This window comes from Rhopalosiphum maidis, chromosome 1, assembly GCF_003676215.2.
Source record: "Rhopalosiphum maidis isolate BTI-1 chromosome 1, ASM367621v3, whole genome shotgun sequence".
Taxonomy (NCBI): domain Eukaryota; kingdom Metazoa; phylum Arthropoda; class Insecta; order Hemiptera; family Aphididae; genus Rhopalosiphum; species Rhopalosiphum maidis.
The window spans coordinates 13,763,359-13,778,198 of record NC_040877.1 but is presented as its reverse complement, the minus strand read 5'-3'; the positions used below and the strand labels follow the sequence as shown (position 1 = coordinate 13,778,198).

General features: G+C 33.7%; 1 protein-coding gene across 1 annotated transcript; it reads left to right on the top strand.

Moving 5' to 3' along the window:
- The first annotated feature begins 721 nt into the window (after nucleotides 1-721).
- Nucleotides 722-14,478, top strand: LOC113557492 (putative thiamine transporter SLC35F3). The gene is made up of 11 exons (XM_026963047.1): nucleotides 722-1,195; nucleotides 3,955-4,101; nucleotides 4,443-4,546; nucleotides 4,728-4,877; nucleotides 8,420-8,767; nucleotides 10,650-10,784; nucleotides 11,798-11,987; nucleotides 12,058-12,147; nucleotides 12,456-12,585; nucleotides 12,703-12,732; nucleotides 13,532-14,478. Exons 2-11 carry the CDS (start codon nucleotides 3,966-3,968, stop codon nucleotides 13,641-13,643), a joined length of 1,425 nt encoding a protein of 474 aa, XP_026818848.1. The 5' UTR covers nucleotides 722-1,195; nucleotides 3,955-3,965; the 3' UTR covers nucleotides 13,644-14,478.
- Nucleotides 14,479-14,840: the final 362 nt, after the last annotated feature.

The window sequence follows — 14,840 nt, the reverse complement described above, 5'->3', positions numbered from 1 at the left end:
AATATACAGAGTGCAAATGGCGTTGGATTTTTAGATTACTATATGATATACAGTTAAAGTAGCAGTTCACGACCTTCCACTAATCCGCGCTCGTGAAAAATTTAAATGATCATTTGTTCGACATCCGCGTACAATCGTCATACTGACGTAAAACCACGAGCACTGACCCGCTCGGAAATCGCGTATAACAATAACGGTAACGATACCGCGTCGCGAATGGACCGCGCGGTCAATTCTAATAGGCGCATAGGGCATATTAATGTGCATCAGGTCCTGTCATGCCCGCGGCCTGTACGGGTAATAGGTTTGTGCGTTTAAGGTATATCGCCGTACGTTATTATTTTATGATATAACGATAAGCGTACAAACGTCAATGCGATCGGCGCGGACCGAGCCTTGTCATTACACCGTATGACAATCGCATAAAATATGTACACGCAATGTCGTCGTAATAGAATTCGCAACGGGTCCGGTGGACGGAGGCCGTCCGTCCGCGCGCGCTTGTGTGTGTGCTTGTGCGTATATACATGTTATGTATACAGCGCAGCTATACGGTAGTAGCGTTATAACATTGCGAGCGCATACACAGCGGCGGCGGGCGCTTTAGCCACCGTCGCCGCCGCCGCCGAGCGGGACGCGCGCGCGCCGCCGCCGCCACCGGTCAATTAGCGCGCCGCCAGAGGTCGGTCCCTGCGCGCCGGCGGCGGGTAGAAAAATCAATTGCGGTCGCATGCCAGGAGCGCGAAACGCAGAGAAAGACAGCTGGCGGGACGCGGATCGGCGCGGACGGCGAGGTAGAGCGAGAGAGAAACGGGAAAGGAGAAAAACGGCGAAATAACCGCTCGCTCGAGGTGCTAGGTGTGTGTAGTAGCACAGCAGTATACGCGCGAGCCCGCTTTGCTGCAGTTTCGTGCACGGCGCGCGGTCACGTCGAACCATACGCGAACAGGGTTACCGGGTCACCGTGTGGTCGGTAACGCGTACTGTGCACCGATCGACACAAAAATCATATCCGCATAACATACACGAGTATATATTATATAGGTATAGGTATATGCCGCACGTCATGACGGATATTGTTCGACGCGACGCGATCGACGACGACTACGACGACGACGACGACAACAACAACAACAACAACAACTGCTGCTGTGCGACATCACCGCGCGATGTGTAGACCGCAGTCGCCGTCTCGGTAAGTGTGCAACAATAATAATAATAATATGATATGATATGATATAATCGTTAGACGACGATGGTGATGATAATATTGCCGGACGTATCGGACGCGTGTGAGACTTGAACGTTTGACATGCGCCGCTCGCGGGCACCACCACGGTCGTTTCGTGAACGCGCGTAAACGAATTATGTGCTCTGATGCGCTTTTATGCACCGACGATTAAAAATGTCATATGTCGTACATTGCAATATTATATTACGTATATAGTGCACACACGATCAATCGTCGTATCTTGACCGGACGGGTGATGAGAGAGTAACAGTCTGCCGCGTTCTCTCTTGCCTACTCGTCGTCCCGAAAGTCCTGCGTCGGCGATATGGTTTCGAAAGCACACTTACGACATAGTCTCATTGTTCCACCGACCAGTTTAAAGGCGAGACTTTGCGAATCGTCTTGATATACTACACGTGGCTTACCGAACACGTGACGTCCTCACCAGTATAGGATTATGTCAATCTGCAGTATTATTGGCGTGTATATAACATTGTGTCCGAATGTCTGTTCGTTCTATTCGGTATAACAATAATAATATGAATCTCACTTTGGCGATTGATAAGTATAAGATAGATCAGTTACCTATTATAGATGCATCACTTTATCATATTATGATAATACGATGTACCTATACGAAGTCGGGCGTACTAATACTATAATCTTATTATTTAGTTTTGACTATAATAGAGTTTGTGCATTTGTAGCGAATGCGTTTTTTTTCCAATACTTGCTGTGAGACATCAGGCTTATAAAAGTACTGAAACTTCGATCAAAATTTATCTTGGACTATAATTTTAAAGTTTAGCATACTTGCTAATAATATTGCAAAAAAAACAATAAACCTACTTGCAGTATTTTATAATTGGTCATACTAATACATTCAGTTGTAATTTTTTAGTGGATTTATCAAAATTATTTCGTAGATTTCCGTATTTTAAATTTAAAAAATACATTTTAATAAACAGATTGTTGCGATTAGATGAGATGATAATAATTAAGACTTATTTTGGGTTTGTTAGGTTTTATTTTAAATTGGTACTATTTTCGTTAGCATAATAATAATTTTCAATACTAAGAATTTATTGTAAAATTTATAAATTATGGATTTTTAGTATCTATTTTAAACTTATAAATAACAAGTAATACAATATTGTCGACATTTACATTAATATATTTAATATTATGTATTACACAAAGTATACTTTTTTTACATTCATTATACATATTGTTTTGAAGTTTATAATACTTTTTTTTTAAATTTATTTTTTGGGATCTAATAATCCATTTTATCATCATTCATCACTCTATATTCATTATTCATGTATTTTTACGAATTATTGATTTATATTTACTTCTACCGTATAGTAGTCGGTATAGATATTCTTACATACAGTAAATTATCAGAAAAGCCTTATTCATATAGTTATATATGTATCGCAGATTTCAATGTATTCCCCGTGTAATTGATGAGTTTACAACCACATAATGCATAAATACTAATAAGTTAAAATATATTACAAAGCATGAATATTTTCTGGTATATCGAAAAACTAATAAACAAACTTGTCACAACAAAATTATTGAATACAAAATACGTAATGCTCTGATATTTAAAAGTGAGATGAATTAAATAATATTAAAAAAAATAAAAATATTTACGATAATATTTATAAGAAAACCATCATCATAAATAATAACTATTAACTAATATCATTTATTTTATAATAATATAGTAAAATATTATTTATTATAATAATAATAATAATAATAATGAAAACAACAGAAATAATGCAAGACATCAATGATGATGACATATAATTATATTTGCACATAAAAATTGTTTTTACATTTACATAGTAAAGATTAAAAACGACAAAACAAAACAAAAAAAAAAAAATTCTAAAGTTGAAAACTTCTTGCTTAGACAAGGAAAATTAAAAACAGCAACTATGTCCATCACCACATCTGATAAAGGTAAATGATCAACCGCCAAATGACTCTATCGTAATTAACCAGCATATTAAAAAAATATTGTTTTTAAAAGTACACAGGTAGGTAATTTTTAAGAATAGAGATAAAATGTTTAAGGTATAGCGTACGTAATATACATAAATTTGGACAGTCTCCAAATACGATTTTTAAGTGGTCGTGCAATATATATTTATATATACCATTATACCTATTATTATTACTTTAAATTTCAAACGTCAACTTAATAACGACTCTATAGACAATCGCTTTTTTAACTAAAAGTTACAAAAAAATAAGATTTTTTCATAACAGAATTTAAAATTTTAAAACAATGGTTTTATTGAATTAGTTTTATACAAAATATATTTGTCAGTATAAAAGGTTGGCGTAATATTATTCGTATTTTGACATATATGGACGTACAAATGACGCTTATAATCCATATTTGTTAACCACTTGTTGAATACGATTTAATGCAATTAATTAACAGACCTATCACCGTTATTTCAACGCAGATGCGTGGAACGTTAGGTGGGTTCGAGATTGATTATAAATTTAGTGACGTTAATCAGAATCTAGTCAGCTGTTTCCTATACAATTGGGCACAATATTATACAAAACACGTGAACCGAACGAATAACTTACATAGCCATAGCCGCGCAATACTCTTTTAGCGATAGCTTAACCCGTTAACCCCTAATATATATTTAAATAAACAACACGTAAAGTAACGAGATGGTATTTTTTAGATACTCGAGTGATGAAGGTCGAAAACAGCGATGTGCCCACCATATTCAACCCACGAAAGCCTAGACTTTCACAAAGCAACGCCGTGCTGACGTCAGACCACAGACCTTATGGTCCTTTCTCGCATGTGCTGTCCAGAAGCGAATCTCGTATGTGTCTGGTTGTATCGCGTCGATCAAACAACGGGCGAGGCGTGCAGAGTATAAAATTATTAATATGCTAATAATTCGATTACTCTGCGTAATATCTTCATTCAACTTATTCGAGAGAAATTTAAACGATCAAATTATTTGTTTACATACAGTGTAAATGATCAATCGTTTTACGGTTGGTGGTATACCTACGATAAAATAATATAAGCCTCATCTCCAGGTTTAGACATTTTTGCACGCCTCGAACAATATATATTATCCCGTCAACCGGCATTTATTCTAATATTGTGTGTTTATGACGTCTTAAACCATCGTATCGTTTGATGCCGTTTTTCTAGTGTGTCAGCCTGAAGATGTGGAACAGGTCGAACAGTGCCAGCGGAGGCAGTTGGGTGTGTTCAAAAGGCTGAAGAATAAATGTTGTTCGAAACATGCGAGGAAGGTTTGTACAGTGAACGCATATTCAGCGTGACTAGTTAAGTTTTTTAAATCTAAACAGGTGATAGCACCTTTATAAAAAAAATCCATTCCAGACTTATAGAAACAATATTACTCAGTATTTACCGATTTTTTGTTTACTTAAGATATTGTATTGTATATAAACTGCCGACAAATGTCCACAGGTATATTATGGTTTGTGCGTCACTTTCTTCGTCACCGCATCTTGGGTGGGCGCCACACACGCCATCAAGTACCTGTACATGTATCATCCGACTAAATATCCGGTGCTCACAGGCAGCGGGTTTAATTTTTCGTCCATACACCAGCAAACGGTATTTATATAAATAAATAATAAAAATATATTATCGATTTCGCTAATTCGACTAATTATTAGCCCCCCCCCCCCAACATACACACACACACACACAGACACACATATACCATTCTTTATACTCTTTTTTTTATTTTAACTTAACGAATTAAATGTACAGTTCAAATTCTAAATGATATATAACATCTATTTCCCGCGTGTAAGCGTTACTTGCATTGGAGATAAAGAGTTATACAATGACCACCAATATAAATACATATAGGCAAGCGTAGATGAGGTGTTTATTAGTCGAATTACTTACCTTAGACTATTGTTTATATACGGAGTTAGAATAATTGCTCACTGACGGTTGAAGAACAACACGCGAAAATTACCATTTTACACGCCATTTTATTATTATATATTAAAACGTATTTTAAACGAGCGTATTACACGAACGATCAAAAACTAGACTTTATAATATTATTGTTTAGCAGTGGCGTGCGTGTACTGTTCAACACACCTTATCTGCAATAAGTTTACCATTAACATATTATGTACATATATTTTTTTTGTATACATAATTAATACGGAATTTATACATTTTTTTCTGAAACGAAATATTCAAATCATTTTATTATATTGTTGGTTCTACGGTTATTTTTATGAAATAGGCACCATTTCAAAAAAAAGTTCCACGAAAATCGTAGCTCTTTTATTTAATAATATTATTATATATATATTTTTAAAGTTTGTTCTTTTTGCCAGAGAATTTCGAATAGGAGGAGATAAGAATTAGGTATATTATGAATTATCATCATATATACCTATTTTAGATCAACAACCATCGAAAGCGAACACCCGTGGGGGGGGGGGCCCTTTACAAAAAAATATACTCTATAGTACATATTAAAATGTTTTATATATCTTTGAGTTGGTTGGGTGAAACGTTGTACACGAATTTCTAAACAAATATAGATAAGTGAACTTTTCGATTCTGAGCGGAGCGATGAATGTATTGATTTTATTATGACGTATTTGTTTTTTTTTGTGGATGAGTACACAATAAGTTGTCAATAAAATGCTTTGATTTTAAAAAATGGGAGTGGTTTTAGATATCAAATAGAACTTAATGAATTTAGTTTGCCTTCAGAGAGATCAGTACTTGTTTAGTCAAAATTCTTGAAAATTTAATTCAAGATCCTACAAAAGTAATTCTAATATCTATATAACAATATTAAAACTGTGTAGCACAATTTTTTCTTTCAAACAGCAAACTATTTTGCAGTTAAAAATTCATTAACGCCTCTAAAAAAACAAAAAATTAATCAATTAGCCAAGTCACTGATCTTAAGGTGATTACTACTTAAATCATACCTTTCATTGTATATATTATTCTTATCATATAAACTTATTGTACTAATTTGTATATATATTAGATATTATTTATGTCAAATAAAAAGAAAAATAAAAAATTCATAAAAACTTTTCTTTTTGTATCGAAGTATTGAAAATTGTATAAAATATTCTTCATAAGTAGTTCATACTGAAACTATAAAATTTAAAACAATTAAGTATAAAGACAATATTATTATTTATTATACTCGTAGACATTTTAACTTCCAATTTGGACGAAATTTATTATTTAAACGATAAATAAAAATATGTTAACTATTTTGTTATACTTTAAGAGTATTATCCATGGGAACTTAAACTTTTATGTATTTTATATTATTGTGCATTTTATTAATACGCAATAATGTTTTTGATTTATTTTGAAATATTATTTATTTTTATAGGTACTTTATATCTTTTTTTATTGTTTTACGATATTTACAGAGAGATGTAATTACATTTTGAGTTATAAGTTGATTGAATATGGTATTAAATATATATATTATTATTATTAAATTCTAATAATATAATAAATGCAATATTTTTGGGAAAAATTTTATCAACTTATTATAATACTTAAAGTAAAATAAATTACTTTAATAGCTTTAACAAAAAAAAATATATGTTACTCGGTGATATATGTATATTAAAAAATGTGTACGTATAATATCGATTTCGCTAGTTATTGCATGGTCATAATTTCTACCAATCTAAACCTACACATTTTTATACCTTATGTATTAATTAATTTATATTTACATATGTACATATTACGTATATTTATATTTATAATTTGCATTATAAATACATGATACAGCGCCGTGGTGGAAGCGGGGCGATATGTACAACATACATGGTATCTGCGCGCCACGCTACTGTCGTTTCTAATTAATAGTGCACTCATTGGTGACAATGAGTTACATGATTATTAGTGGAAGTGCTATTAGAATGACATCATACATGATCATTATTCTATTATTATTATCAGCTTCATTATAATGTTAAACTTACCAACATACTTTTTATGAGTACGTGTAAAATTGTTTCTATTAAGATTGCGGCGTATAGTTGCGTACCTAAACGTTTCGTACGACTGCGTTTCCTTAACTGATACCGCCGGTTGGCAGTCTCGTTAAAATAAACACCAACCGCATTTTATTATGCCTATAACGAAAAGCAAAATAATTCCCATGTTAATCAGCAACGCAACAAAAACAAAAATTACTACGTCCAGACAATTGCGCAATTGAAATATACACACTATAGATTCTACGAATAAAAACACGATCACAAATAATAATTTAAAAGGTTTTATTCTGATTAAAAATAATTTATTTTCTCTGCCTTCGCGCAAACGTCAATTTCAAGCGATCCGTTTCTTGTGCAATTGTAAAATAATAAAAAAATCAAATTGTACAAATCAAATACCTAACCGCGATAGTAAATCCTCACTTAAAATGATGACGGACCTGATCTTAATTCGATAATGAACCAAAATGTATAACATAATGATGATAGTTCCAAGTGTTCTAACGACGTTTTCAAACCTCTCCCTCTTATCTTCGCAAGAGACGTGTTAAACTACTAAGACGAATGTAAAACACAATCGAATTAATTGGTATCGATAATTCTTTCTGAAAATTGTTCACCGACTGTTTTAAAATTCAAATCTGAAAACCAAAACCAAAATCCTACGAAGTATTTATTCACTATTTAAAATATTACAAAATGCCGAATTTAATACGTGGCAGCTCAAACACGACTAATCTGTCTACGTTGTCGTACGAAACTTTCTTTCAGCTAAAAGAGTTATAGGCACAAAGAGAGAAACTCGAGGTCTCGTCCTGTTCGAAATAGGACGAATAATAAATCAACTGCAGAAAGTATAACAAAAGTCTCACTTAGTACTTAGGACCCCAGTCGTCAATCGTCATGTCCGATGAAACGTAATCCGGCGAACTGCCCTGTCGACGAAAATCGACTACCTGTAAAAACGTCTATCGCCCGTATCGTTAGGTCGTACGGACACACATACACGCGCACACATACACGTCCGTTTGATTGCACTCTGTTAGGATAACGATCGAACAATATACATTATTTAAATAATAAAAAACATTATGCGCACATTAATATCGTGTACCGTTGTGCCGGGCGGGCGCGTTACAGCTGATGACGTACAACGCGCCATTCTTCACCACGTGGTTTTGCACGAACTGGACGGTGCTGTTCTTCCCGCTGTACTTCTTCTGTCAGCTGGGCAGCCCCAACTACCAGACGCCCACCGACATACTCGGCGAGAGCGTCCGCAACTTCCGGGACCGCGGGTTCACCGCCGCCCACTTCCTGACCAGGTGCTGCATGTTCTGCATGCTGTGGGTGTTCACCAACTACCTGTACATACACGCGCTCAGCATACTCGTGGCCACCGACGCGCTGGCCCTGTTCGCCATCAACGTGTGCTGCGTGTACCTGCTGTCCTGGGTCATACTCCACGATCAGTTCGTCGGCGTCCGGGTGAGTGTGTCGGGGATCCCCTCCCGTGCCCGCCGCCCCGTCCCGGAAAACCTAAACACCACCGTCAGTCCGCGCGTGTCTGATGCACCGGCGGCGGCGGCGGCGGGCCGGGAGGCAGTGGGGGTGCCGGCGGCTCCCGCGGGAACTGACCGCTGTAGTTGTTCCCCGCGGGATCGAGGCGGTGTATTTGAGAGAGGTTGTGGGGAGGGGGAGGGGGGTGTAGAGCGACGGGTTCAACTGTAACGGAATACGAAAAAAAAATTATGGGCGACATGACGCGTAGTGTAAAAGTGGTAGTTCCGCGAAGGGACGTGACGGGTAAAAACCACTCACGCGTGAGTGTTTCCACGGGAGTTTAAAAATGACATGTCGAGTTTTCCGTATTATTGCGGCGTTCTAAAAAATATATTATAGTCTATCCAACGGGAGCGGCGTTCACGCGCGGTTGTCACTGTAAAGACAAAAGTAACGATTACGGCACGATGAAAATAGTTTAAAGCGAATGCCAAACGAATTTTAACCGCACGCCACACCAACTATTATGTACTACACGATAATTTAGCTATCGGCCCTAATAGGTCTTATTCAGATTAGGATGGATTTTTTTTTTTTTTTTTGAATTTCAAACTATAAGAATATATTTTAGTTGAATTATTATGTATTTCATTTTTTTCTTCATTATTTGTTCGAACTCACTTATTATATTATTCGTTTTAATTCCTTGTTCTTGTAAAAGAATTTACTTATATATTTAACTGCTCGCCTACTTACTACGATGTCTCGTGTAAGAACTTACATTTTCCGAAAACAAAATATTCAATTACTGAATACCCTGAAAATTCACAAATTTTTTATCATAATGTAACTATAAATAAGTTCAGTATGCCAGTACAGGTATTTGCGTCCAAGATTAACTCTCAAATACGCCACTGTTGTTAGGTCCATCTGTATTATAGAAAATATTATAACACGCCATAGTATCTATCATACGAAATGGCATATGGGTACAATATTAATGTTTGGGCCTTGGGCCCCACGGCCACGTTTGATCGTTTTCCAACATTAGGCCACTTCCCATTGGCACAAATATAGGTAATTGAATCACGTAATTACACGTTATAATTTTTATTTTAACAGAAAACTCACTATTTGGGCAAAATAACTATTAAATTAGTTGGCAGTCATCGTCTGTGAAATGATCTTTTGACACCACTATAATTATATTATTACGTCCATGTCATAGTAAAAAACGATAAAAATATAATTGTATCGATTTATATCAATTAATCAATATTAATTTTATTATGATTACTTGAAGTAGTTATATTATATGTGTGTTGTAGATCATATTAATTGATGTCATACATTATACTATACATATAGTGTATATTTTACACTAACATTGTCATATATACTGTATATTGTATATATACCTACGTATATTATAAACATGTTTTTATACAATTTTTTTAGTAACGCGTGCACACATCCGCATGATTTAGATTAAATAGTTTTAAAATATTCGTGGATTAGTCGTGAAAGGGGGATTTTTCCATGTGCTCCAATTTAATTGCACCTATGGATTTACCTTATTGTACCTAAAGTATTAAGTGTGATGTGTACCTAACTAATTGTATAACCTCATGTATAAAAAATATACAATCGACTATCTACTATGATAAAAATATATCATTATGCATGCGATCAATTGCGATGACGTAGATATATTATTTTAATGCTTTTATTGATTGAAACGCTATATTATAATATGTAGTGTTTAAAACGTTCGGGATATTAGTTTATTGTATTATGCGACGCACGTTACGGGTCCACGTCTAAATATTTCGCGACCCGTTCCGTTTTCAGCAATGATCATTTGCAGATTGTCGCTGTCATCCTGTGCAGCACAGGAGTGGCTTTACTCGCCTACATGGACGCCGGCATTACGAACAAAAAGAAGACTATGACCGGGGTTCTGTTAGCGGCTTTAGCTGCCGCCGGGTCAGCAGTATATAAAGTGAGTACTTTTGGTACAAACACTGCTATTGAAATATAACGAAAAAATTGTATGTATGTTCAGTTGATATATTTCAATAAATTATGGTACACTATATTAACGTCGCATGCAGACCAAAGGCAGATTAAGTTTATTATAGGCCATAGGGCTATAAACATCACATTCACTCTAAAAACCATCAGAGCCTTCCTTATAAGTATCTACACATAATACAATATTTATTTAAATGATTTTTTGTATTGTTAACTGTACCGTGCCTTACACAAATAATTTTATACACGTATTAAACTGTATGAATTACATACATTAGAAAAATTAATTGAATTCTAGTATTTGCTAATACTAACAAAAATACAAAATACAGTTTTTTATCATAATCATACAATTTATTAGATAGGTACACGAGTATAATATATTATATTTGTATTCGTCAAATTAGTATTTGGTTTTTTTTTTTATTAAAACATAAATCATTCATTATTACCAAATTCTATATTTTTTTTATATATAATGATAAAATATTAAATAAGTGATGACAGCGCAATTCGTAAAAAATGCCCTTAATTTCATTTTAAATTATTGTACAGAACCGTTGGCAATTGCCTTCTTTGTACCCCGTTCAATAATGTGGCCCTGGCATAGATATATTCTATATGGATATAAATTATAATATATTATTATATATATTTTTACAGCTTATAGGTTATTTTTTCATTTTTGTGGCGTAAAAAATATTAAACTATTAAAAAAATCTAGAAAAGTCATTGTGAAACGATTATACATATAGATTACTAAAAATTTTATTATTAGTAGGTAATAAGTACTAACTATAGTTTTAATAATTTATTGAATAAACACTGTTTTAAAGAAATCGCTTGTAATATATTAATGTTAAGCATAATATGTTAACTCATGAGTAAGTAAACTCAAAAATAACGCCGAAACGATGAAAATAATTGAGAAATTATGAATTAATAGAAGTATGATGGTAATTTTTGTATTTTATTTAACAGGTCATGTTCAAAAAAATGATCGGCGATGCTACTTACGGTCAAGTTTCGCTATTTTTTTCGCTCATAGGCCTGTTGAACGCCGCGCTTCTCTGGCCAGTGTGTTTAGTTTTGTACTTCTCCGAAGTCGAAATACTTCATTGGGACCGTTTACCTTGGATGATACTATTATCAGCCAGCACGCTGTCATTGGGTACTAAATAAATATCTGTATCTGTGTCACAGTGACTTATAATTTTATACATATATATTACCTTTTTCAGTCGCTAACTTACTGGGAAATTTGAGTGTTGCGTTCACTTACGACATTTTCATAACGTTTGGACTAATCACCGCGGTTCCCGTGTCTGCAGGTAAATTTTTCCATCGGTCTAAATCACGAAATACTTATATTATATTTGTTTGTACGAGTAATTACACCAAGTTTGACGTGTTCCGTGTTCATAAAACATAAATTGTGTATTAAAAATAAATTTTATAATACACACGAATGCAATATATAATTGTCGCGATTTACTTACCTAATATGTTATATAGTATATAATATATTATATATACCATACTATAAGTTTTTCGAAATGATTTTTATTAAACAAATATATACAATGATCCTGTTTTTGTGCACACAGCTTTTTGTACTTGGCCTATTTAACTGTTTCAGCCATTGACATAACCATACATGATGTACAGTTTTATGGTATGAAACTTGCTGGCATCATACTTATATCGATCGGTTTCTTATTGGTCATGTTTCCTAACAACTGGCCAGAATACATTTTCCGATTGCTCAGGTAAATTGCACATAAATATAAGATTCAATGCGAGCGGTTTAGGCATTTCTTACTACAGCGCTGGCAAACAAATCGGACGAAACACTCACCTATTATGTTTTTAACAATTATTTTCAGGAATATAATACTACTGAGTCATAGCGCTAGGTGAGTGTAGCGTGAACCAAAAAAAAAAGCATGAATTTTTTTGTGAAAATTGTTGAAAGAGTGGACCAATATATACATAATATAATATATAATAATATAATATTAATAATAATAATATAATAATAATAATAATAATAAGATGAATTGTAGCTTGGGGAAGGCCTTGTGATAGATGCTGCAGTAGTAGGGTTTTAAAAAAAAAGAAAAGAAGTGGTTGGCTAACAGCGTAAAAAATAGACGATATTACGTATATTATTATATGTATACTTTTGGCCGACCTTTATTTGATTATACGCCTAAATTACACTGTGGAGGTCGGCACGTGTTTCGTGTGCGTATGCGTGTGCGTGTGTGGTATTTTAATAACGAAAATAATAATTTATGTATTTATTATTATAATATATAATAACAATAATAATTAATGTAGTAAAAATAGTAAAAACAGTAAAAATAATATTTATATCATAGATTTGTAATGACGATAATATTATGATAATAATATATAATCACAAGATCGCTTCTATCCTGTTACGCGCAACCTCTTCTTTTTGTACCCCACGTGGGCGTTATATATATATATTATATTATATACACTTTGCATGGCGATTTAGAACGGTAATTGCATGTGGTTTTTGGTGATGTAAAAAATAAATGTAAAAAAAATAAAATATATACCAAAGATTGTTTAGATCACTGGTGCGAGTGCAAAAGATCGATTGAAAATGTAATTAGAACCCTTTCGATTGCGCCGCCGGGTGTGTCACGTGTATGTACGTTCTGTCTGTTGTTGTACCCGCAGGTGGAGCCGGAAGAACCGGGGATTGCCACCAAATCCGCCCAAAGTGGAAATCGACTACCGGACCGGGTACATCAGGTCGCATTTGCGATCTCCGTCCGGTCGGGTCAGGTGACCGACTACTGACGTTAGTGCCATTGCCGTTCACGCACCGCGGACGTCAACAACGTTATTCGTCGCTATCGATAAATTGGCCGGCAAACGTTGTAATAATAATCATAATAATAATAATTGGCATAAAAATTATTCGTCGTATGCGGTCGCAACAGTATTTCGTATGTTCCGATTTCACTTTTTAGCTGTTTTACTTCTATAATAAAATATATAAATAATAATTCTTAGAGACAGTGTTTGAATTAACATCGGTATATTGGAATGAACTACCAATTCAAATCAATAGTCGATACACGTACATTGTTATAATTTGATTTTATGTGATAATCAGAATTTTCGAAATCAGATCAATTTTATTATTAATCCAATTCAAGCACACTTTAGAGGCATAACATTAAGACATATCCGTACAGCAGACTAGTAGTAATATATAAATTATAATATTACAAATTATTCGTTGACATTTTTGTAAAATACGTTCGTGTTTCGTGTATATTGTATAAATATACTATATTATTGTGTACAATTGTTATTATTATCATTATTATTAGGTACCTATGTAGATAATGTTTGTCAACCGACAACGAAATTGAACAAAAATTTACAATTTCTTTTGTTTCTTGTTTAATATAAATAAAGCGTAATAAACTCGCGTATAATCGTATTATATAGATACTTACATATTATCTGTATAAAATCACGTTAATGTAATTTGTTATGTGTTTCAAAATGTATACTTGTACCACGAAGGCGCGTATTTATAACAGATTGCAGGAAACATCTTGTGGATTAAAAAGACGACAATATATCCGTCCACGAGCAATACCATTATATTATATTATGTGTTTTTACTATTAATACCTCGTCCTCTTACAGTTCGCTCCTATAATAATAGTCATATAAGTATTCTAATATGAAACAACATAAATAATATCATAAGCATAACCTATATCTACATTCTATGAGATCATTCCTCGCTGTTTTGAAAATAAAAACCATAAGGATAATATTGTATAAGTAATACAAAACGTTTGAATAATAATAATAATAAAAAAAAGAGTATCAACGTATATCTATGTTACTTTCAGACTTCAGACTACTCGTTTAGTTGTTTTGAATATTTTATTAACCGTAAGTCGGTAAACAAGTAGACATAAGTTACACAGTAAGTAGATAAATAAACAAATTCTGTTTACTT